Source organism: Paralichthys olivaceus, chromosome 19 (genome assembly GCF_024713975.1).
Source record: "Paralichthys olivaceus isolate ysfri-2021 chromosome 19, ASM2471397v2, whole genome shotgun sequence".
Lineage (NCBI taxonomy): Eukaryota > Metazoa > Chordata > Actinopteri > Pleuronectiformes > Paralichthyidae > Paralichthys > Paralichthys olivaceus.
Genome location: NC_091111.1, coordinates 18,386,314 through 18,409,510, shown reverse-complemented (window position 1 = coordinate 18,409,510; position 23,197 = coordinate 18,386,314). Strand labels below are relative to the sequence as shown.

The 23,197-nt window shown below is 44.9% G+C and overlaps 3 protein-coding genes across 5 annotated transcripts in view; all 3 read right to left on the bottom strand.

Annotated features, from left to right (window-relative positions):
* The window catches only part of ncoa1 (nuclear receptor coactivator 1), a 33,181-nt gene extending 31,593 nt beyond the window's left edge, over nucleotides 1–1,588 (bottom strand). For both annotated transcript variants that reach the window (XM_069514884.1, XM_069514885.1), the window contains exon 1: nucleotides 942–1,588. The gene's annotated coding sequence lies outside the window, so the exon portion shown is untranslated. The remainder of the gene's footprint in view (nucleotides 1–941) is intronic.
* A 2,452-nt stretch (nucleotides 1,589–4,040) lies between these two features.
* On the bottom strand, nucleotides 4,041–5,571 carry ptrhd1 (peptidyl-tRNA hydrolase domain containing 1). The gene is made up of 2 exons (XM_020110567.2): nucleotides 5,318–5,571; nucleotides 4,041–4,355 (listed from the first exon to the last, which is right to left on the bottom strand). The coding sequence occupies exons 1-2, from the start codon at nucleotides 5,525–5,527 to the stop codon at nucleotides 4,185–4,187; spliced, it is 381 nt and encodes a 126-aa protein (XP_019966126.1). The 5' UTR covers nucleotides 5,528–5,571; the 3' UTR covers nucleotides 4,041–4,184.
* A 154-nt stretch (nucleotides 5,572–5,725) lies between these two features.
* fam184ab (family with sequence similarity 184 member Ab) overlaps nucleotides 5,726–23,197 on the bottom strand; it is an 80,275-nt gene continuing 62,803 nt past the window's right edge. Inside the window, exons 16-22 of one of the 2 annotated variants that reach the window (XM_069514792.1) lie at nucleotides 22,526–22,653; nucleotides 19,069–19,253; nucleotides 17,104–17,250; nucleotides 12,292–12,409; nucleotides 11,660–11,764; nucleotides 10,344–10,609; nucleotides 5,726–6,749 (exon numbers count right to left, since the gene is read on the bottom strand). In XM_069514792.1, the coding sequence (XP_069370893.1) occupies nucleotides 6,668–6,749; nucleotides 10,344–10,609; nucleotides 11,660–11,764; nucleotides 12,292–12,409; nucleotides 17,104–17,250; nucleotides 19,069–19,253; nucleotides 22,526–22,653 (1,031 nt within the window). In that variant the 3' untranslated portion in view covers nucleotides 5,726–6,667. The remainder of the gene's footprint in view (nucleotides 6,750–10,343; nucleotides 10,610–11,659; nucleotides 11,765–12,291; nucleotides 12,410–17,103; nucleotides 17,251–19,068; nucleotides 19,254–22,525; nucleotides 22,654–23,197) is intronic. The other variant, XM_069514793.1, reaches the window with a different exon arrangement.

Genomic DNA, 23,197 nt, shown 5'->3' with positions numbered 1-23,197 from the left:
TCATTAGACGTGCATGTCACTTTATCACGCAGGGTGTTAAAAATCTGCGCACATTACAGTTTAACGTGCAGGGGTCTGTTCAGATATCAAGAGTGGAGTGAGGCATTGTGGATCTGAAACTATTAGTCAACTAATTGGTCGATCTAAAGAAGAATAGTTGATTATTTTCAAGCAGAAATGGAGAAATATTCTGATTCATGCTGGTTATCTGTCACATCATCGCACGTGTGAATGTTTGGACTCAGACGTAACAAGAAATCTGAGAATTGATTTAAAACACAACCTGCCATTGAAATGATAGTAAGAATTATCTGCAGTGTTAATTCATTCATTCATTCATTCATTGCTTCAGGTTGCTGATCATCAGTATCTGATGCCAGATCCGTGATACTGACATTAAAAAAGTCTCCAGAACCAGAACCACAACAAGTCTGTGCTGCTGACAACACAGACATTTGAAGTAGGAGGCGATCGATCGGGCTGCAGGTCTGCTTATTGATGGACACCATGTGTTGGAGGTTAACGGGGACCAGGAACCATGAGGTCAACATGTCCTCGCGGGTCCTCCGCGTCCAGGAGCCAAGCCGCAGGTTGAATGAAACGAGTGGCAGCGCCCCCTGGAGGCGGACCGCGCTGTGGTCATCTTTACATAAGAACAGCCCGATCTGCTTCTTTGCAGGTGGCGAGGAAGCAAAAATGTCCCACCGAGCACCGCGCGGTGCAGAAGATGGTGTCGGTGCTGCCGCAGCTACGTTACGTGGGGGTGGGGTGGGGTGGGGGGGGGAGAGAAACAACCGACGGGTGCGAATCCGGCGTGTCGAGGCCCCGGAGCGCATCCTCCGAGCGCCGCCGCCGCAGCAGCAGCTCCAGTCCCGGGCGGTGGGGCTGACATGCTGTCATGTACTCACCGGGGGTGTGGGGGTGTCTCTCGGGTGTCTTACCTGTTTCCTCGCCCGTCCCAGCCGCTGATACGGATCCCGCCGGCGGAGCTGTGGCCGCAGCCCGTCACCCCGGACGGTTAATTCCCATGTGAACGGCGGCTCGGAACCAGACAGCGGCGGTTAGCTCGCCCCAGCTAACCAGCTAACCAGCTAACCAGCTAACCAGCTTAACTTACAGGACAGTCCGATGTCTTGACTTTTTTTTTTTTCTTTCCCTTTTTTTTTTTTTTTTAATCCACTCGTAACTTCACCGTGAGATTTCCGCGCTCGGCCCCGGGACGAAGTCGACGGGGTCACATCGGGACCGTGTTCGTCGCCGGGCTCGCTGGTGGTTCAACGTCCGCTTCTGTTGACAAACAAGCGGCTGCGTGGAAAGAACCAGCGCGACTCGCTGGAGCTAACGACGAGCTGCTAGCGCGGTTAGCTTAGCTGGCTAACCACCTTGCTAAATCCAGACCTCGCTCCACGAATCCTCCTCTGGCCGAGTCCGACCCGTGTCCCATCGGCTGAGGGGAATCCTCGTCGGCTCCGCGAATCGCTCGCGGTCGGTTTCCGTGTTTCAATGTCGGCGCACTCGCGTTTGCAAACCCAAGTTATCGCTTCGTTCTCCGCTCTCCGCCATTTCCAAGCTCTCAACACAAACAAACAGGGCTGCTCGTGCACGAGGAGCGTCCATGCGCGCCCCCGGGGCGGGCAGAAGCCTCCGTGGGATGAAGAACATGTGATGAAGAAGAAGAAGAACACGTGATGAAGAAGAAGAACATGTGTGATGAAGAAGAAGAACATGTGTGATGAAGAAGAAGAACATGAAGAAGAACGTGTGATGAAGAAGAAGAACATGTGTGATGAAGAAGAAGAACATGAAGAACATGTGATGAAGAAGAAGAAGAACATGTGATGAAGAAGAAGAACATGTGTGATGAAGAAGAAGAACATGAAGAACATGTGTGATGAAGAAGAAGAACATGTGATGAAGAAGAAGAAGAACATGTGATGAAGAAGAAGAACACGAAGAACATGTGATGAAGAAGAAGAACATGTGATGAAGAAGAAGAACATGTGTGATGAAGAAGCAGATCATGAAGAAGAAGAACATGAAGAAGAACATGTGATGAAGAAGAAGAAGAACATGTGTGATGAAGAAGCAGATCATGAAGAAGAAGAACATGAAGAAGAACATGTGTGATGAAGAAGAAGCAGATCATGAAGAAGAAGAAGAACATGTGTGAAGAAGAAGATGAAGAAGAAGAACATGTGAGATGATGAAGATGAAGAAGAAGATGTGTGATGAAGAAGAAGAACATGTGATGAAGAAGATGTGTGATGAAGAAGAAGAACATGTGAGATGATGAAGAAGAACATGCGTGATGAAGAACATGAGTGATGAAGAAGAAGAAGAACATGCAGAAGAAGGAGAAGAACATGTGAGATGATGAAGAAGAACGTGAGATGATGAAGAAGAAGAAGAATGTGTGTGATGAAGATGAAGAACGTATGATGAAGAACGTGTGTGTTGATGAAGATCATGTATCTGCTACAATGAGACAAAACCTGACCAGAGGAACCACAACATGAACACAACATGACACACAAAGAGACACACAACCACTAGAAAGCTAAGCATGGATTTCAGAGAAAGGTAGACACAGAGACACACAATGACCACAGACTACACAACACACTGGTTGTGTTGTGTTTTGTCTGTTGTCTTAAAGCACACGACGACAACAGAGACACAAAGTAAAACCACAAAACAATAAAACAATAACACAGAAATGGACAAACGATGAAATCACATGATGACCACAGAGACACACAAAGAACAGAGCAAGGTCGTGTCATTTGTTTGTGTGTCTGTGTTGTTGCCACCTGACCGAAGAGTGAGAGACACACAACGACCACGACGAAAGACAACAAAGAGACACAAAAAGTCCACGAGCAAAACAATTACACAGCAAATGATGCGGTCACAGTGTGTGATGTGCAGTGTGTTTGTGGTTGTGTGTGACTCCGGCTCTTTATTCTACACACACGTCTGATTTTACAGAGTCTGTTCAGCTGCAGTGATCAGACGACCTCGTGCAGCAGCGTGTGTGTCTGTGTGTGTGTACTGAATCCATAGTGTCTGGTGTTGCTTCCTGTCTGATGCGCTGCAGCTGCATTATTCATGAGGCTCCAGAAGACTGAGGACAACGTGAGGAAACGTCTTCACCGAACAACACGAGACAATTAATTCAGTTACGTTATTTAAAACTCGGAGAGTGCAGCTCTCCTCCGAGGCTCAGCGGCCGCTTTACGAAACCACGTTTAACAAACTCAGACTTCACCACAGAGCATGACACTACCAGGGCCGGAGCAGATAAAGGATTTATTCATCATGAAACATCGTGAAACTAAAGTTTCTGGATCCACATGTTGATCCGATTCCCTTTTCTTTGACTGACAGGTGACGCACACCCTTCGACAGCACACAGGCTCAAATGATACTTGATACTGTGATGATACTTAGAGGGAGCACGTGTCGTACAGTAAACATGGTCACGTTACAGGATGTTTATAGAGTGAGACACCGTGTGTGAGTCAAGACTCCCCCCCCCTCTCCCTCCCCCCCTCAAGCTCGCTCACCCACAATTATCAAAACACGAACAACCGAAACAAACGATGATGAATCTGCTGAAACTCCCACGAGTTCATGAGTCACGTCAAACTACAGGCGGCGAAGAGACGCACGACCAATCAGTAATACTGAGTAATACATCATTATTAGAGTTTTAACAGATACTCTCAGAAGCATTTTGTATTTCTGTATACAGGAGAAATAACATGATCATAACTGATTCCAGAAAATAAGCAGAAGCAGGTTTTACAACTTGTGTGTTTGCAGGAGCTTGAGGGAAGACTTCAGATGGTAGGTGTGTGTGTGTGTGTGTGTGTGTGTGTGTGTGTGTGTGTGTGTGTGTGTGTGTGTGTGTCAATACAACTTATCACGACACCGTGGCACATTACTAAGGAATCATGTTAACATTAAACTCCAATAAATATTACTAAAGGTATATTTTGTGTTTGTAAAATCCGAATAAATTCATACAGTTTCACACATTTTGCATTGTCCCTTATTTTAATCTTGTGGATTACAGTTTCTCATAGAGACGAGCCGTGCGACGCTCTCGGGTCATTTTGTGAACAGGTTCTGATGAAGTGGAGCCTCCGAGGCCTCGACAGAGTCTTTGGATGCTCATTAGGTCATTTGAAGAGCTTGAACTTGCGCAGCAGCGGCTGCACCGTCTCTTTGGGATACGGCTTCAGAGCCAAACACGTGGGGATGTTCTCCGGCTGCTCGATCCAGAGCTTGTGGGAAACACCGGCCTGAGTCAGGGTCTCTGACAGACCTGTGAGGGCGGCTTCATCTGGAATCTACAGACAAACACACACACACACACACACACTTAAACCAAGATAATACAGAATTGAATGGTTGTGTAGACCTATGATGAATACAAACAGAGCTCTTAGAGCTTCAGGTGAAAGGATCTGATGACAGAAACTGAATATTAAATAATCCTGGTGTTGTTTTCTTTACTCTAGAATCACGTCGTCCACACTGAGTCTGCTTCTCGAGGTTTCTTCCAGCTAACGAGGAGTTGTTCTCTCTCCACACCGATGCTCCTCGTGGGAACCGTTGGTTTCTCTCTCGTGTAAAGAGCCTTGAGATGATGCATGTTATGATTTCGAGCAAAGCGCAACGAGAGGAGAATCTAATATCAGAGACAACAATTGCTCAGATCTGAAACTCTCTAAGTCCGGCGTGTTTGAAAGAACTTACATCTTCTCAACCGTGAAGCTCATCGACTCAAAAGAAACGTTCACACTCAGGAATGTGGAGATTTCATTTAATCTTCTTAATTCATTGTGAAAATATAAAACGCGTCCATGTTGGAATAATAAACTTTTATCAATCTATTGTTTTTCATGAGCTCAGCAGCTGATGTTCTCTCTGGTAGAGACTTTGAACATCTGAGTCTCTCTCATCATTAAAGTAGATTTGGATGAAACAGGTGAAAACATCACCAGCATTACTTTAGATTTAAAAGTCTCAGACACTGAAGCTGAAGTCACATCGAGATTTAAAAAACTAAACCACTTGTGATTAGGTTGATGAGAGTTAGCTCGTTAGCTAAGAGTTAGCTCGTTGGCTAAAAACAACGAGGTGTAGCGCTGCTGTTAAAACGTTTATCTGACAGTCAATGACGCCGAACATTAGCAGGAACCAGCGGACACTGAAATCTGTCGTTATGAATCCGACAGCACCTCTGCGGGCGCAGTGAGAGTGTTTCCTGCAGTGAAGTGTGAGATATGTGGAGCAGCTCCGGTCTCACCCCCAGCACCACCTTGTGCATGGAGTCCAGCTGCTCCAGGTACCGGACCGTTTCCGGGTCCGAGCGGTGCACGTGCAGCGCGGCGGTGGCGGCGTGACACGCCTGGGTGATCACGGCCCCCAGGGGCCACGACAGCGCGTGGACCAGGTCCGACCGGACCACGATGTACTGGACGAGGCGAGCCGGAGAGCCGGCTCCCGGAGCCGCCATGTTCCCGACAGGAAGAGACTGCGGTGCGTTCCTCTTCCGGTTCAGCCTCAGGGAGAAGTCACACCGCCCTCCACCGGTCACTTGGAGAACTGCAGGGCCAACTCAGGCGAAGGAACAATCTGTACTTTTAAATTTCAAGCTGCAGAAAACACAAGTTCATTCTCACATTCATCCCAATAAACGACGAGCAAACCCGGGAAAATGTCACAATAATTATTTATTAAGCATACACATTATAATATAAATATAAAATATGCTATTTTTGTTTTTAAAATTGGTGAGACATCATTATATCTGTGTTGAGACAGACAACCATACAAACAGGTTTTAATATTCTACCAAAATCTGCTGAAACTTCTATGCAGCTGTAACAAACTGGCCATGATGGTTTCGTCCTAACTCATGGAGCAGGTCAGAGCTCTGCAGCTGATCCAGGGTCAGGCCCGTGTGAAATGTCGCCGGGAATGAGGAGGCGAGCTGGTCCTGGATCAGACGTCCAGCTCTGACACGCTGTATGCACGTACAGAGAGAGCACAATAACCTACCATAGATTTCTTTATATATTTATATATATATGTATATATATATATATATACATATACATATACATATATATATATTTAAATATATATATACTTCTTAGTCCAACAATGGCAATTAGCAGCATGATGATGCACCACTCGTTTTATTCTCTAGTCCAAAGAAACTGCAAAATAAACTGAGAAGTAAAGAAATGAAATAAACATCGAACGTACTGATGTCACTGTAACTAAGAGAGAAACTCGTCCACAGTGAAACAATCAGATAGAATCAAGCAGTTGAATCAGATCAGTGATGACGTCAGGTTCAATTCACCTTCACCTTCAGCCAACCACAGGAAGTGGATCATCATTTCTACCGGGGCGAAAACGAATGACGTCAGGTTCTGTGCGGCTCGTTGACAGACGGATGATCAATAATCATTCATCCTCTCACAGCGACACCTTCAGTTGACTGAATCCAAAGTGAATTGATCCCAAATCAATGACAAGAAAGAACAAATAGTTTTAACAGTTTTTCTCTTTTTTTCTGTTTTTATTCTCTTTTTTTCTTAAGTTTGGTCGACATGCTGAATCCTCGTGTTTGCAGGTTCGTGGTCAATCAAAAGGAAAAGTATTGAGCGAACCACTCCTGGCGCTGAGCGTCCGGGGAGTCGATGGTGGCGTTCTTAGTTTCAGGAGGGCTTCAGGATGGGAGAGCAGCAAAAAGAAAACAATCGAAGAAATAAAACAAGGGAGAGAAACGTCAGCGAGTATTCCACAGTTTCATTTCACATATTTTTGAAAGACAAGATCAATATTAGGCAGAAGTCAAAAGTAACAGAGGAATCAAGTCATGTACTCAAGTATAATATTGAAGCTCTCGTACTTATTTATATATTGTTTATTTTGTTTACAGTCAAATCTTACAGTAATTTGGTAGAAGTTACTATTTACTAGTTTAGTTACTGTAGAAAACTATTATTGTTATTATACAAAACGTACAATTATGTTCAAAGATATGATGCAATGTTTAGTTTTTATACAGATTTAAAATAACACTCTGTCTCAAAACTCTGTATAAAATGCACATTATGCACATGTACAATGAAGATCTGTATATACAGAAATGTCTTAATGTGATAAGGTTTGATAAGAAAACAATTAAAGGTGATACTCGTACACAATACACATTTTGTATTTTTGATATTTAAACATCACTGTATTTATTGAAGTATATTTTGAATACAGGATTCGTAGCAGAGGATCTTTACACTCTTCTTCTCTCATGTGTGTTTTTGTAATAAAGATCAGGCTCCAGTGCTTCTTGATCATTAAATCCAAATGTTTAACACATTTGTTTTTGATTTTAAGATCCTGCGTTTCGTCGACCACCTCTAAAGCTCTGTGGATAACTTTTGATTTGTCGAAAAAGTTCTGTATAAATAAAGTCGGGTTTGATTTCCCGCGTCGAACACAGTCCACTGTTCTCTGCTGTTCTCTGCAGCCTCACGTCAGACCTCCTCTAACTCCTGTCGATCAGGGAGTGAATTTATGTTTGGATTTAATTTAAAGTTCAGTCTGAACCTGAAGACCACCAGGATCTCAAGATGTGATGGAGCTCTGCGTCCACACGGAGGCAGCAGAGTCACAGAGCAGAGAGCAGCACAGACACATTTACACTCATGTCTGGAATCATGTTGTTCAAAACCTGCGACATCATCCTCGTGTTCTTTAAACCTGTGACTCATGGTTTCGTATTTAATCCTCGACCGTCTCTTCTGTTCAGTTTTGTCCTGTTTGGTCACTTCGTAGATTAGAGCGAGGACGTTTAGTGACGTTTGATTTCTACATAGATTTTAACTTCTATCACTTTTCAAGGTCCGAGCAAAGTTCGTCTGCATTACTCAAGAAAGTTTGTACTCTTTCATTTTGTATTTTATAAATTAGCATCTCTTGTTTGTGTGTGTGTGTGTGATTCTGGATCTAAACAGCAGCATCACCAGTAAACAAAAAGTTTTCTCTCATAACCAGAGAAACGTGACATGAAGCTGCAGCTCTAACGGACTCTGACCCTCAGTGGGAAGGAAAGAAGCAGCTTCCCAAACTTTTTAAACTCATTAGTTATGAGCGTGTGCATCCGTCACAACAAACAACCTCCGGGTCCACTTCCTTAATTGGCCCCTTCTCATACAAACGGTCCCAAAACCTCAGGGTGATATTTAACATTCGTGCTATTCTCTGAGCTTTACTTCCCAGAATGCTTCTCTTCTTTATGCTCAGTCTGATAAATGATGTTTAGTTTGAGTCTGTGAATTGATTAAATTATTAACTGCTTCAATACATTTCTTCACCACAGCACATTTGCAGCTTTTATTTGCTATTAAATAAAAATACTGCGTTTTAAAAGCCCTGATACTCTGTTTTATGAGTTTTATGACCTTAATATAAACCAGTTTACTGTGTATCAGTGAATTAAATCATCTCTAATATGCTGCGTTTGTATTATTTTATTTTTGGCTTCATTTCCAGACAGTGGGACGAGGGACTCTTATATTTCCTTCGTACTTTATATTAATCAATCTGTCCTAAATCAAACAAAAGCTCGTTAATATCTGGACGACTCATTGATATTCAGCGAGACGATAAAGTCCGACGGTTTAATTCATTTCAATAAACTCATCGAATTGAAGCTTTTTCTCAGTTTAAATGTTTTAAAGGATCAGATTTACAATCAGCTGACGACTCCGGGTCTGTTTTCAAATGTTTGTCGAGAACAAAGAGTGAGTGAGGACAAGAGGAACAATCTAATGTCACTGTTGTGTATTAATGTGTGTGTGTGTGTGTGTGTGTCGTGGTTTGAAAGGTCCCACGATAACAGAGCAGCCGTCCCGTCTCATTCTTTACACAAACATCAGCAGAACATGCAGCAGGATGATTTAAAACATATCCAGAACATGCTCTCACACACGCACACGCACGCACACACACACACACACACACACACACACACACACACACACACACACACACACACACCTCAGACATGCTGTAAACCTAGAGAACGGTGCTTTGAACACACACTTCCTGGCATGCACATACACACACCGCATGTATTCATGTTAGAAGCATGTTAGATAATTCATCATCCCGTCACGTCAGACCACAGGGACCAATCAGAGAGGCATCTGTTGAGATTTCAAAATAAAACACCACCACACGAAGAGAGGACTGTCCACGACAGCGAGAGACAATATCTACTTCACTGTGAGTTCTCACGACAAAAAAAAAACCCCTTTATTATTTACTTTGCACATGAAAAGATAAATCCCACTTGGCCTCGAGGAGGAAAAGTGCAACGAGTGAAACATGCTGAAATTCAGATGAAGATGAGGATGAGGAGAAAAAAAAAAACCAGATTCACAAACGACAACAAAAAAGGTTACGACAAATGCGAACAACAATAACGGAAAAAGGGGAAACATGCGCAACGAACACGTTCAGACTGACAGAGGAGGAATAGAAAATAAAAACATGCCCCTTTTGAATTCCAAGGCCATTGATTGGAGCTTCAGTCGTGTGAATGTTCAGGTTACATTCAAATGTTTATCATGAAAGAGCCGTGACGCAGAGAGTTTCACAATAAATGTAATAAACGAAAAAAGTGCAAAAGATGTAATCTGATTAAATGAAGTCGTTTTGTTTTTCTTTTTTAAACACTGGAGGTTAAGTAGAGTTTTAAACTTCTCACTCAGTGTCGTCATGAACTGTTTTACCCTAAATCTCCTCAAACGTGTCTCCATCATGTGTATTCGACCCTTTTACAAGATTCTTATTTCGAACATGAAACAGTCAGAGACAATACGTTTGACCGATCCAGGAAGAGGACATTTGCTTAATTAGGATTGATCATTGATAATGAACGTCTGTGGTGACGCTGCCACGTAAACATTGAAATCTGTGTGAGAACGCAGAGTTTGAGGTGAAACACCAGAGTGTGTCTGTTAATGTTCATTTACAATCAGCTCCTGATGATCGTGAACTCAAGCTCTTCGTGGTTCCTGACGGCGCCCGACTCGGCAGGAAGATAAAAAAGTAAAACATCAGATAAAGTTTCTTTCTGTCAGAAGTTTTTTGTTATTTTGAGGCCGAGTGTAAAGTTTCCACGATCAAGGTTTGACTCCGATCATAGAGTGAATTCATTAAAGTGCTTTTAACCAGCAGGATTTTCTAGGTAATTGGATGAGTGATGCGTGGGTCGACCCGCTCGCCGCCCGTCGGGGCTGAAAAGGTCTCACCTCATGAATTTCTTGGGTTCGGTGGGAGGGGTCGGCGGGGGAAGAGGTTTGTTGGAGTTGAACTCAAGGTGGTGGAGGGGGGAGTTGGGGAGGGGCTCTAGACGGCCGGGCTGGGCTGGGGGCGGGGGCGGGGGATGCGGGGGCTGCGGGGGCAGCCCGCTCCCGGTGCCCACCACGCCCACGCCCATGCCCGCCGCCTCCAGAGCCCTGAGATTAGGAGAGCTGCTCAATCTGCTGGCGGCTGTTTTCTCATTCTTTTTCTTTTGCTACACAGAAACAAAAAAAGAAAAGGAGGGGCACGAGGGTCAAACCAGGAGGAGAAGGAAAGTTTAAAATAAAAAATTATAACAAAGGATAAGAAGAAATGGAGGAGGGGGGGAAAAAAAAAAAAAAAAAGGGCAAATGGAGAACATGGAGAGCTCGAGAGGTCGTAACAGTCCAGTCGGTGGCGTGAGACAGGAGACGAGCGGCGTGCTAACTTATGTGTGGATCAGAGCAGAGTGAAGGGCTGAAGACTGGCGTCACTCAGTCTTTAAGCACCTGAGCAGGATGGGAACTCAGATGAGAGGAGATGTGTCAGAGCAGGAAACATCTCACACCAACAAATGGCTTGGAAGCAAAGGAAAGCAGGAGATAAAAACATCAGAGGAAGAATCACTCGCACGTTAACGCACACAAAGAAAAAGCAGTGGACACGCGTCACATATACACATATGTGGAACAAATACACGTGGGAACAAAAACACAGGAGGTTATAGAACAGGAGGGGGTGGCGTCAACACACGGTGAAGAAATATCATGTTACCCATGGTGCACCGGGAGCTTTAAAGGCCCTGAAAATATTTGTTTCACTTGGGAGATTTCCGTGTTTCTTGTTCTTTACCCTTTGAAACGAGACATTTGTCGGATGATGTATGAAATGAAATACGCAGACTTTTCAAAAATGTAACTTTGTTGCTTAATAAATCATAAATATTTAGGAGTTTTAGAGATGTACTGAAGTTTTCAGGGGCTTTAAAGCACCAGAAAATACACAATTCTACAAAGTTTAGCAGTTCCCCTTTGAGTTCAGAGATTCATTTCATCGAGCTACTATTTGTGCAGATTTTTTTTTTAATGGTCAGTGAATTTGAAATAAATCATTTTAATCAAAGGCGGTTTCACTTCAATCAACAGGAACAGATCCTGTAACGGAGGATTTATCGCTCAGCGCCGATGGACATGAGCTGAGATGGAGCGGATATCGTCTTTGCTCTGCGGCAGAGTCACCGGCGAGCTCCTGTGTGCGGCGTGTGTGACGGGACGACCCGACCTACCTTGATGAGCGGGTTGATAACTCCTACGTTGGGGCTGGCGTTGAACACTTTGTTGAAGTTGGTCTCCCGGTTGACGAGTTCCAGCTGGTAGAACTTCTTATCGTCCTGCAGGAGGAGAGTCACGAAAACTGTCAGTCAGAAACGACGCCGATAGAAAAGACAAGAAGAAATCATCTGCGGTTTAATTCAGAAACATTCAAACTGTTTGAATTCTTCTCCACGTGCGGATTTTAAACCTTAAAGTTACTTTCAAACGCTCGATTTCCACTTTTCGCCTCAAGCAAACACGCGCTCGTGAATCAGAAACCTCACTGCAACGAGTGTAGGATGATTTATGAGGTCACCTTTAAAACGTTTTAAAGATTTCACTGTAGCCTCGTGCTACTGACGAACCCAGTGACCATGTGAAACGATGACACGGCCTTTAAATAAAGACTTCAGATATAACAAATGATGTCGTCCTTCACCACTTTACTAATCCACAGACGTTCAAACGAACCTCGTCCATATTTAAGTTTGGGCCTGTTAGAAGTTAAAAGTCAGGTTGTTGGTGTCGTGTAGAAACGACATCATCCCGTTCTACGAGCTGACGTAATGGAAACAAAGTTTATCTTGGCGAAGTTACTGCTCACCACCAGTTTCTTGACCAGAGACTCCCTCTCGGAGACCATGTCTCTCAGCTCTGCGATGATCTGCAGGTCTTCAGGACGACTCTCTCTGTTCCTGAACTTGTCCTCTGTTCCTTCCAGCCTGCGTGAGGAGACACAGCAAACACAAACACATGAAACCTCCGGCACCCAACGTCCATCATGTGGGATTCGTCTGTGAAGAGAAGCGAAGTTAAGATGATGACAGATAACAGATGTTATCATGTGGCGTGTGCAGCTTTCATCCGTGTTTGCGTGTGTGTATAAATCCTGGTTAAACACCAGCGCAGGGAGCGAACTCATCAGTTGTGAACCAGACGGAAGAAAAGTTATGAAAATGAAACGTCTGCAGTGCCGGAGGAAAAGCGCTGAGTGATTTAGTGGCTTTCCGTTTTCATTATTGTGATCAATAAAAGCAGTGATCGTCCCGCCCCGGCCTTCTCCCGCTCTCATCACAAAAACTATTAAAAGGCTCTAATTTAAAATCTCAGGCCGAGCCGCCGCTCCGAGGTTGGTTTATTTTTTTTCTTCTCTTTTTGGTTCTGTGAGTTATGAGAACTTTCAAAAAACGCTGTAATGGATTTTTGTTATTTTCCGACCGGCTCCGAAGATATCGCTGCTTTTTCAAAGCCTCTGAGTCATTTCACACCCGCTGACATTTTCTCTCATGCAACACATGCTAAATATCACGGAGCAGAATGAGACATTCTTCAAGTGAGAAACAACCAATCATAAGTAACGCTGTCGTCTGAGCAACGACACGAGAGACATGAGCGGGGTCTGAGCGGGCACTGCTCTGGTACAGAGCGACGGATTGACCCTCACTCACAATTATGACTCGAAAAACATTTAGCAGACGTTAAAATAAAAGTCAAACTGTAACGTGAAGAAAGTTAAAACACAAAGGCAAGTTTTTGGAGTTTGGAGTTTGGAGGTCCTCTCAGAAAACTACACTGGTTCCTTCTGATCAAACGTGTTGTCGCTGCATTGTTCATCTGTGAGACTGTTTGTGTTTTGGCTGAGGCCTCGCGTCACCACCAGCGTTCGCACCATCATCATTGTGACATTCACGCCACAGTTTGAAACCAGGCTTCTTTAAAGAGCTCCAGAGCAGCTTGTCCTCCCGATACTCCGCGGTCTCAAACAGGGGGGGGGGGGGGGGCGTTCAGGAGAAGGCCACTGAAGCTCAGTGACGCTAACACATCCTGATCCGCACAGTCGTCTGATGCTGTGCTGGTCCGTCTCTGCTCCTCTGGCAGCTGATTCATCGTGTTCCTCGTGTTTGTCAAACAGTCTTCGCCGCTCAGGCATCAGAGGCTGTTTGGTGTTTGACCAAACCTGACAAAGAAAAAGGAACATTTGAAAGTACAAGAGTCCATAAACACACATCTGTGACCAGACCAGCGTCAGATCCTGTTTTTAATGTTAATGAGACGCTGTGCATGGACGCCAGAGATGGACGGAGGGCGAAGACAGGAAAGAGAGGACACAGGCTGAAATTGCAGCATCGAACTCTCAGGTCAGTTTCAGATCACGTGGGCTGGTTATTTCCAGCTGATTGGACAAACGTACCTGATACTCCTCAGTTTATATCCGAGCCATCAAACTGATCGTGTTTTGACAAAAACCTGCAGGCGTGAAAATCCTCCTCCGGCCACCGCACTGATTAGAAACACTGCAGAAGTTTCAGGAAGTGGCTCTTCGTTGATGAGATGATAACTGGGTCTGGACATTTCCCAGAGAAGGAGGGACGCAGCAGGAGATCCTCCGGCTCAGACAGACAACAAAAGGAACATTTCCAGAACGTTCAGTCGAGGGATGTGGAGCCGCAGGAGGCCGGACGTGAAGCACCACTCGTGGAAAATGATGTCTTTTTTTGTTTGCAACACATCTCGCTCCTTGTCGACTTTCCATTTCTACTTCTTCTTCCGTGTCCTCTACGTGTTTGTCGGGTTAAACCCTCCGTTAGCGTCCATTACCTTCACCAAGACGTTTTACTTTCATCCCTGTCCGTCGTCAGTTGGTTCGTTTGTTTGTCAGCAGGATTATGCAAAACCTACTTAATGGGTTTCCAGGACACTTGGTACAGGTGATTCTGTAGACCCCCATAAAAAAACAACACCAGCAACACAACTGAAACAATAACTCACTGTCTGTGAAAAGACCATAAAAGCAGCATAGTGTTATCTACACCTGCCAGAGACAGCTACCTCCCTGTAGGGGCTTTGTGATTTGTGAGGCAACACTGTACTTTATCCTCATGAGTTCCCACTAAACACAAAAAATAAGAGGGATATTCACTTTCATAAATTTTCTTCCACGTTGCCCAAAAGTTCCTGCGCTTTCTTCTCCGAGATGAATTGAGGCTCGTGGGCGGCACCACCTGCTCTGAAGAAATACGCGTCCTCCGCGCGTCAGGATTCCTGCTCGGTGTCCACACGGCCCTGCGAAGCTGGTGAGGCTTAAAGGAGACAAATTCATATTCACCTTCGTGGTTTTGATTTGTGTTATTTATTTGCTCTGATGTTCAGGGAGCGTCACTCTGTCCATTGCTGCAGCTCCTCTTTTCAGCCTCTGTCTCAAACACAGGCTCACAAACCCCCGGAGGACGAGCCGGGACACCCAAACTCTGGACTAAACGTTCACGTGTGTATATTCACAGAGCTTAAAATGTTGAGGCGTTTTTAATGGCTGCTGTGTTTGTTGGGACAGGGGGGGGGGGGGGATGACGGCGAGGCCGTCGTCACCACGGTGATTAATTAGGCAGAAAGAGTCCTGTGGTTAAGACAGATCTGTGCTTTAATTAATTAGATAAGAGGATCGTCTCCGGGGAAAGTCCCAGAAATTCTAAATTTAGTGGATAAAGTCAAGAAACTGCCAGAAAATAAAAATAAAAACTGCTGACCATGAAAAGTGAGTTGCCCCAGAAACCTGGTGGAAATAATAACGCACACAGTCGACTTTCAACTGGGAGCAGATACTTTTAGTTCAGACTCGTGTCGAGACGAGGTCGACTGGGGAAAAAGACTTATTTCACAAATATGGTTTTCTGCGGTCCATCCACCAACATGGAGGAGACGGGGTCAGCAGGTAGCGATGGAGAAGTTGGCTTCACTTTTGGGAGGAGTCATGTTTCTCATTGTTGAGGAACACCTCTCTGCCTGTGGATCCTGTGCAGTCCAGCAGGTGGCGCTTTGCTCTCAGCTGAGTGATAGTGAAAGGAGGTCAGCCGAGAGGAGGACGCTCGCTCCCTCGCTCGCTCGCTGCACGTCTCTGACTCACAGACACAGCTCCACATGTGCTGCACAGAGGTTCCCTCTCGTCTTTTCTTGCTTCACCTTCTCTTTGACTCTCAAACTCTCTCTGGTGCTTCGTCAGTTTCCCGTCTCTCCATCCTCTCGTCACTCTTCTCTTCGGCTGTAACCTCTGCATCAGATCTCCCGTCGCTCCCTCTGCCGATAAACGCATCACTCACACTTCACCTCAACATCTAACAGGACCTCTCCTCAGTTTCCTCTCAGCGTCACCACTGATATAAACCTTCTGCCTCCTCTGCAGCGGACACATTTCCCCCCCGCTGATTAGATTCTGTATCTCCACATGTGAAGGGAAACGTCTTCATGCATTATCTAAGAAGTTCTTCAGCTCAGCTCTTTCTAAGTCTATATCTTTTTTTTTAAAATAATGTTTCGTAAGTTTAATATATGTTTCAAACTATTTCAGATTATCTGAACCGGACTAATATGATAACTGAAAACACTAACTTTATCATTTCATTTATTACTTCTGTTTGTTTATTTGCAAGAATGATTCCGCAAATTAACAGTTCTGCGAAACTTGGAGGGAAAAATGAGACGCGGGAAAAGAAAGTGTTTGATGTGTTTTCTGAACGTTAGAGAATAATGTTTTCAAGAAATAAGACTAACTAAAGTGATCAACCTGAATATGAGCATCATCTGTCTCGTCCCGAGCAGATCCAGAGGAATCGAACCTGGGATTGGAAACTTCCACCAAGTTGAAACAAGGAAAGTGTCCCGAGGTAACTCCCGTCACGATTTGGAGCCGTATAAACAGAACCGACTCGACGAGACAATGCTGCGATTGTTGCGTCTCTATTTTTACCCGTGATTTCACGCACGTACCGTTATCTCTGTGTTTTGCTTTGTTTTGAAAATGGAACACATTATTTCCAGAGCGGTTTGGCTCAGGTGCAGATTGAGGCCTCGGTCTGCGGCAAATCTCTCGGTGCTGCTTTTCACGCTGAGCCAGTTTTCTTCCTGCGCCGCTTCACGAGTGACGCTGTTTACAACGTGTGACACAAGCAACATGATTATCTGAGAGCCACAGAATTCATCACGCCCCCCCCCCCCCCCCCGTCTTATTTATACTCCACCTGACGCACATGGAAATAAAAATAGTCCCACATGAAAAAAACGACTGAATGCGTTCAAATTTGCCCTGATTGTCTCCGGTGCAGTGACAAACGTTTTTTGGATATTTCATGATCCATTTCATTTCAGCGGAGGATTCGGACGAAAAGTGGAATCTGTGGAGGAGGAAGCAGAACCCAGCAGTGCTCAGACAGGTGTGAATACCTGTTTTTCTCCCCAAGGGAAAAACTTGTCAGCTGTTTTTATTTCTCCACTCGACACCTGACAGCGCGCAATTATCTTATCTGGGACGAGCACGCTGACCTGCGATCGCGGCAATTTAGAGTTTGGAGTGGGATAAACGTTCTTCCACTGTGTCATGCTGTTTGAAGACATCACACACAGAGTATTTACAACGTGTACATACAGTATCTGGAGGGCGGAGATCTTGTCTTTGAGCACTTCCTGGGCTTTGTTGAAGTCTGACAGCATGTTCTGGGTCTCTCTGCTGTGGACGGCGCTCAGCTCGCCCAGCTCCCGCTCGTGCCGCTTCATCAGCTCTTGTTCATGAACCCTGAAGAGGGAGAAGACGGGACATTTGAGTTTCTGAGAGAAAAGGACGATCACTGGAGGGTTTAACACTTAACCGCTAACATAACATAACGCTTTGTTTTTGGTTTACTTCAGGGATCTGCCGACATATTTCACGTCTGCAGACTGGACATGATGTTAGTGCCAACAAACTTTATTGTGTCAAAGTTAATTCACCTTGACTCGACTCGCATGTGTCAGATTTCTGGACACATCTCACTTAAAGCTCGGGGACAGAGTGATGCACTTTGTGGCTCAGGAATCACTCAGGTTTAATTTATTTATCTTTTAAACGGGTGACATTTCCCTTTAAGACTTAATCAGGTCCTGCAGCCTCGAAGCGAACGTAATGGATTAACGGAGGAAATGTTGGTGAGATTAGAAAACGGAGGCAGAATGAATTCCATGAACATACGTCTGGAAGAAAACATACCGTGAATGTAAATACGGCAGAAATGTGGGTCTGAGCAAAAATAACGGAAACGAAAGAACCGCGACAGGAATGTGGTTTGACTGAAGTGCAAAATGTGACGAGGGCGTGCGACTTGTTGAATACATTATGCAAAACATACGTGGTAAAAGTGTTTAGATGGTGCGATGAATTATTCATGTGATGACGTATATTCAATTTACCAGGAGAGAAGGTTTTTGCTGTGGGAGGAAATGAGCTGAACATGGAGGGAAATGATGGATACAGGGAATAAAAGATGATAATAGAGAAGCGAGGGGGGAGAAGCGGGCGGATGAAAGGGAGGAAGATGAGAGCGAGGGTGGAGGAGGGAGGATGGAGGAGAAACATGGCTGTCTGTCTGCCTCTCTCACTCTGACTGGGCCAACTTTCCCTGAGGGGCGCACATCTTATCTCTCTCTCTCTCTCTCTCTCTCTCTCTCTCTGCTTCCTCTTTATTTATTTATCTGCCTATTTTTATCCTGTGACCAGGATTCAGACAGAGAGAGAGAGAGAGAGAGAGAGAGAGAGAGAGAGAGAGAGAGCGTTACGTAACAGAGAGAGAGATGCATGAGGCTTTCAGTGGAGAGAGAGATGAATATACATACACAGGGAGGGATATATGTCGGAGGGCAAAGCATCATGGGAGCAGCCGTCAAACAGACAGCACACAGGCAGAGAAACCTTCAAACACACACATTTGAATTCTAGAGAGCAGCTGGGCCACGTTAGTCATATAGCTTCTTTTTTTTTTAAATTCATAATTTGCCAAAGGGAACGACAAGATTATAGATTCCATTCTGCTTTTACCCTGAATAACCTTCACATCTCGGAATCAATGGACTCCTGACACTCGACAGACAGAGGAAGAGTGTGTGTGTGTGTGTGTGTGAGAGTGAGAGAGAGGCTGATTTGTCTCTCTCTCTCCCTCCATTTCATCATTGGTCTATTTTCATGTTGGCCTGATGAGAGCAGATCTGCAGAAACGATCATTCCCCAAATGAAATCGGCGAAATCCAATTCAGCAGCACTCCGTCCGGACAGAGACGGAGGGAGCTGAGTGCGTGCGACAACAAAACAGGAAATAAACATGGACGACGAAACTCAAGTTAGTGATACGAACGCTGCCATCTTGTGGCAATGACGTCATCTGGAGTCTCTGCAGTGGCATCACATGATGTTTCACCTCATCGTTATTTACTGGTCATGTTGAAAACATGTTGTGGACTTAGATATTTAAAAATGTTAACATGTCAGTGATCACGTGTTGTGAATGATGTAAACTGTTTCCTGAGCTGTTTACACTTTTCATTCGTAGTAAATAAAAAAGGTGTGATGTGTTGTGACTCTCACCTTATCTGCTGATTGGCTTCGCTGCGGATCTTGAGCACCTCCTTGCCCTTGAGCTCCAGCTCTTTGGTCAGAGTGCTGATGTTCTCGTTGAGGGTGTGGATCTGGTGGTCGAGCTGAGCGATGTGGCTCTTCCTCCTGGACACCTCCTCCTGCAGCTCGGTGATCCGACCCAGCAGCTCACGCTCCTGAGAAGAAAGATAAAAGTATTTTTAACAGCGGACTCCATTAAAGCGGCACTGTGCAACTTTTACTGAGCAGCAGCGCCCTCTGCAGCCTCTTGTGGTGAATGATTATTTTTGGGCTCTGAGTCTATCGGTGTGTTGAGCGGAGCTCTGACTGTGTCGTCCAGCTCACTGAACTGAAACACAACTGAACGCTGGATATTACCCACGATCCTCTGCTTCCTGAACCAGAAGAGCTGCTGCTGAGAGAGCAAGTTTCCTGCTGAATATTCGAGATAAACTTTGGTTTCCATTTAAAAAGCTTTTCATTCAATCTGTGCTCAAACAGAAGCTGCTGTCTCACTGTCTCTGTCTCCTTCAGATTCCTCATTTGACGTAATTGGCTAAACCTGGTGCTGCAATTAAGCTCGACGGGGACATGGGAGGATTAATCTCATTTTACTGTCCATCTCGTCAAAGTCCAGAGGGAGAGGAGGCACAAAAACAAGAGAACAAGAAGGAGAGAACAAAAGAAAAAGAAAAGAGAGGACGTGGACTTGAATTGGTTCATTTCAGGAAGTGGTGTTGACTGTGGGTGTTTCAGGAACCTTGAGATTTACTTCTCTTCTCATCCCGTTGTCCTGTCATCACTTTTCACTCTCTCCATCCGTTCTCTCTTTTCTTTTCAATCTCAGCTAAAATAAGCAGTGAACACGTGCACCTCTTTTTTCTGGGGTCTTTTTTTTTTCCAGACCCTCTCTGTTCCCATTTTCAAGTCTTTGAAAAATAAATTACGTTTTCAAATATTTATCGAGCCGGCGCATTAGCTGGTCCAATCTCGGGACTGAACGGGGGGGGGGGGGGTTATTTCCTCATGTACTGGAAATGGAGTTTTATTTTTTTATAAATATAATTTGGTCAGTGTTTGATTGACAGTATATAACAGATCTATATAAAGCTGGTTGTTTATAAAATACCACATGAACGTGAGAGCAATAATGTAATTTTGCGGGCTGTCATCACAGACGCTAAATAATGATGGATGTTAAATCTCCACTTCCTCTCAATTTCCAGAAACGAAGACAAAAGATCCTGGATATTAAAACGCCGCCATCAAACGTTTGGCATCGATCGACACTGACGATCGGACGATTGATCCGACGTGAACACAAACACAACCCTGCGCTCCTTCATCAGTCTCTTCCTCCCGTCTGTTAAGTAATTGGAGGAATGAAAACATTATTTAACACAGCGTGACGGCAATCTGCCGCTGAGCTCTTCCACTCTGATGACTCAGCTCGGGGAAGTTTCTGCCCGTGTGTCATTCTGCCTCCGATATAACAAACAAAGACTTTACGCAAACACAAACACCGAGCGTCTCTGTGAAGACATTTGACGTTAATGAATCCTTTGGTTTTAAAGTTTAACTTTTGATTAACTCGTTGGATTAGAGCCCGTGCGATGGAATGTGTTGGATTATTTCGAAGCACAAAGGGGGAGACAAACAAACTCAAAATGGGAGGATGTGAGAGGACAGGGAGGATGACGCTCCGTCTAAATTAGAACTGCTGAATAGTGATCCATCCCGCCCAAGACACACAACCGCAATGCTCCAGATTCAAATCCTTTGTCGTCCGACCTCATATTCCGTCTCTGATTCTTTCCTGAGTAAACAAAGGCACAAATGTTCCAGACAGTGTCGTCAGGAAAAAGTATTTACTCAGCGTTGTCGCTGGAAACACTGCACCGTGTGGTTTTCCGCCTCCGCTGAGCAGCACAGTTTTTTTTCTCCCTCAGACTCATGAGGTCACCGCGACCTTCGACCACTGAAATCCAATCAGTTCATCTTTGAGTCGAAGTGACAACTCGTCAGAAATTCCTCGAGACGTAAAGTTCGAGAGGCTGAAAAAAACGTGATGTGTGAGGCCACAGTGACTTTCACCTCTGATCACCCAAAATCCAACCGGTTCGTCCATGAGCCCGAGTGGATGTTTGACAGTGAGAGTGTGTGAAAGACGGAGCAGCTCCATTGGATTTAAGGGGAGTGTTGGCTGAGGAACGAGCTCCATTGAGATCCGGTGGAGTTTCACGGTGGTTTATTCCCAATTAGAGAATATGTGACGATTAAACCTATAAACCTGCCGTCGCTCATTACTAATTAAACCACTGATTTCCTCTGACGTGCGTACAGAGGGCAGAATGAATTGTATAAAGGCCCGTGGCTCCGCGTGAACGTAGCTGCGCGACACTAAAGGAGACGACCAACACCCGAGACTCATGATGTGACGGACGGACAGGAAGCTACGACCATAACACTTTATAGCAGGGGCGGGGAACCATTTTCCTATCAAGGGCCATTTCAGTTTTTACAGCTTCCTCAGCGGGGTCGTCCTGGATGAATGAACACATATATCACTCTAATGTGATGGTGATCTGTCTTTGAACGAGGCGTCGGATTCTCCGCGCAGCTAGTTTCAGTCACAACAACGTGCGCGGATAAATCCTCACCTGCTGCAGCTTCTCACTCCCTCCATCTAACTTCAGTGTGTCGTGTAGATAAAGTTTGTACTGATGCTCGAGCTCGTCCCTGCAAACTGAAAACACAGGCTTGTGCTGAGAATAGAATAACCTTTCATCCATTTCTCTTGGAAAGTGGCGACATTCTTCAACCACTCTTCTTGTCGGTTGCTGTGATGCCTGTCAGAGATGCCACGTAATGTGTGTGTGTGTGTGTGTGTTTGTTCAACTTGAGAGGCAAACGCTGGGAGGGATGTCTGCTCTACACAAGCTGGTGGCCTGAGGTCTCCTGTCCCTGACTCCGATATCGCCATGACAACTAAAGATGAGAGGGACTGATGTAAAGAAAACCAGATGTGCATCTCTGCTAGAACATCTGTGTGACAAGATGATGAGAAAGGAGAAGCAGGTGTGTGTGTGTGTGTGTGTGTTGATTAATCAACTAATAGCTCCAGCATTAATTCTGGCTGATTGTTAAACACATTTTTTGATGATTAATTTTCAAAACATCCTGTTTCAATCAGAATGCTGGTGAAGGAAGCAGCTCTGAATAAAAACCAGGTAAAATCAGTCTCTTCCTGTGAGAAGGAGACGTCCTGAAATCTTTCCCAGAGCCTTTCTATCTTTTTATTAAATCTATCTCCCGACCAGCTTCACTAACGGCCACGAACGACAGAGTCTGTTTGTGTCAAGATGAACGTGAAGATGATGACGGTGCATCTCCAGAGGTGCAGATACGTCGCTGTGACCTAAACACTGGGAAAGTGATATTTTCGCACCTGTGTCCGGTTGTTGTCCAGCGTCTTCTCCAGCTCCGCTTTGGCAGCGGCGGACTCCTGTTGGTGGGTTTGTCTCAGGTGTTCGATGGCCGACGCGTGGATGTGGTTCAGCTCCGAGCGCAGAGAGGCTGCCGGGGAGGGGGGGGGGGGGGAGAAAATGGAAAAAGGAAGCAAAGGACACAAATGAATCTCATTTCTCTTTTAAAGAAAATATCACACACACGAGGAAATAAAAGCTTTTTCTGCAAGTTATAGATTTTGTGAAAAAGCTTCTTCAGACCTTTAGTCCACCAGCAAAAAGTTCTCATTAGCCACCGAGGCGTTTTTCTCACAAGAAAATAAAAAAATAAAGTCTTTTTTAACTTTGCACATAAAGAAAAAGTGCCTGCGCTGCCTTTACCCAAGTGGCCTTTTATCCTCACTTCAGCAGACACCTTTTACTGCAAACAGTCTCAGAGAGCGAGCGTGCACGGTTATCACCTTCCTGCTTGAATGTAATAAAAGAAATGTAGCCGGAAAAGCTGAGAGTATTTCTGACTGAATGCAGAAGCTCTCCAGTTATGAACTTGGAGAATAAAAACACACATAACACACACAGGGAGAGGATGGTGAAAGTAAGAGAGAGAGAGAGAGAGAGGTAATGAAATGATGTCAGGATGTGGGGAGTGAGAG

What these genes read in the sequence shown, in the direction of transcription:
- ptrhd1 (XM_020110567.2), bottom strand. Translation starts at nt 5,527, where the DNA reads ATGGCGGCTCCGGGAGCCGGCTCTCCGGCTCGCCTCGTCCAGTACATC. An exon ending in TGCACAAGGTGGTGCTGGGG is followed by an intron (nt 4,356 to 5,317) that starts GTGAGACCGGAG and finishes GTTTGTCTGTAG; the next exon opens with ATTCCAGATGAAGCCGCCCT.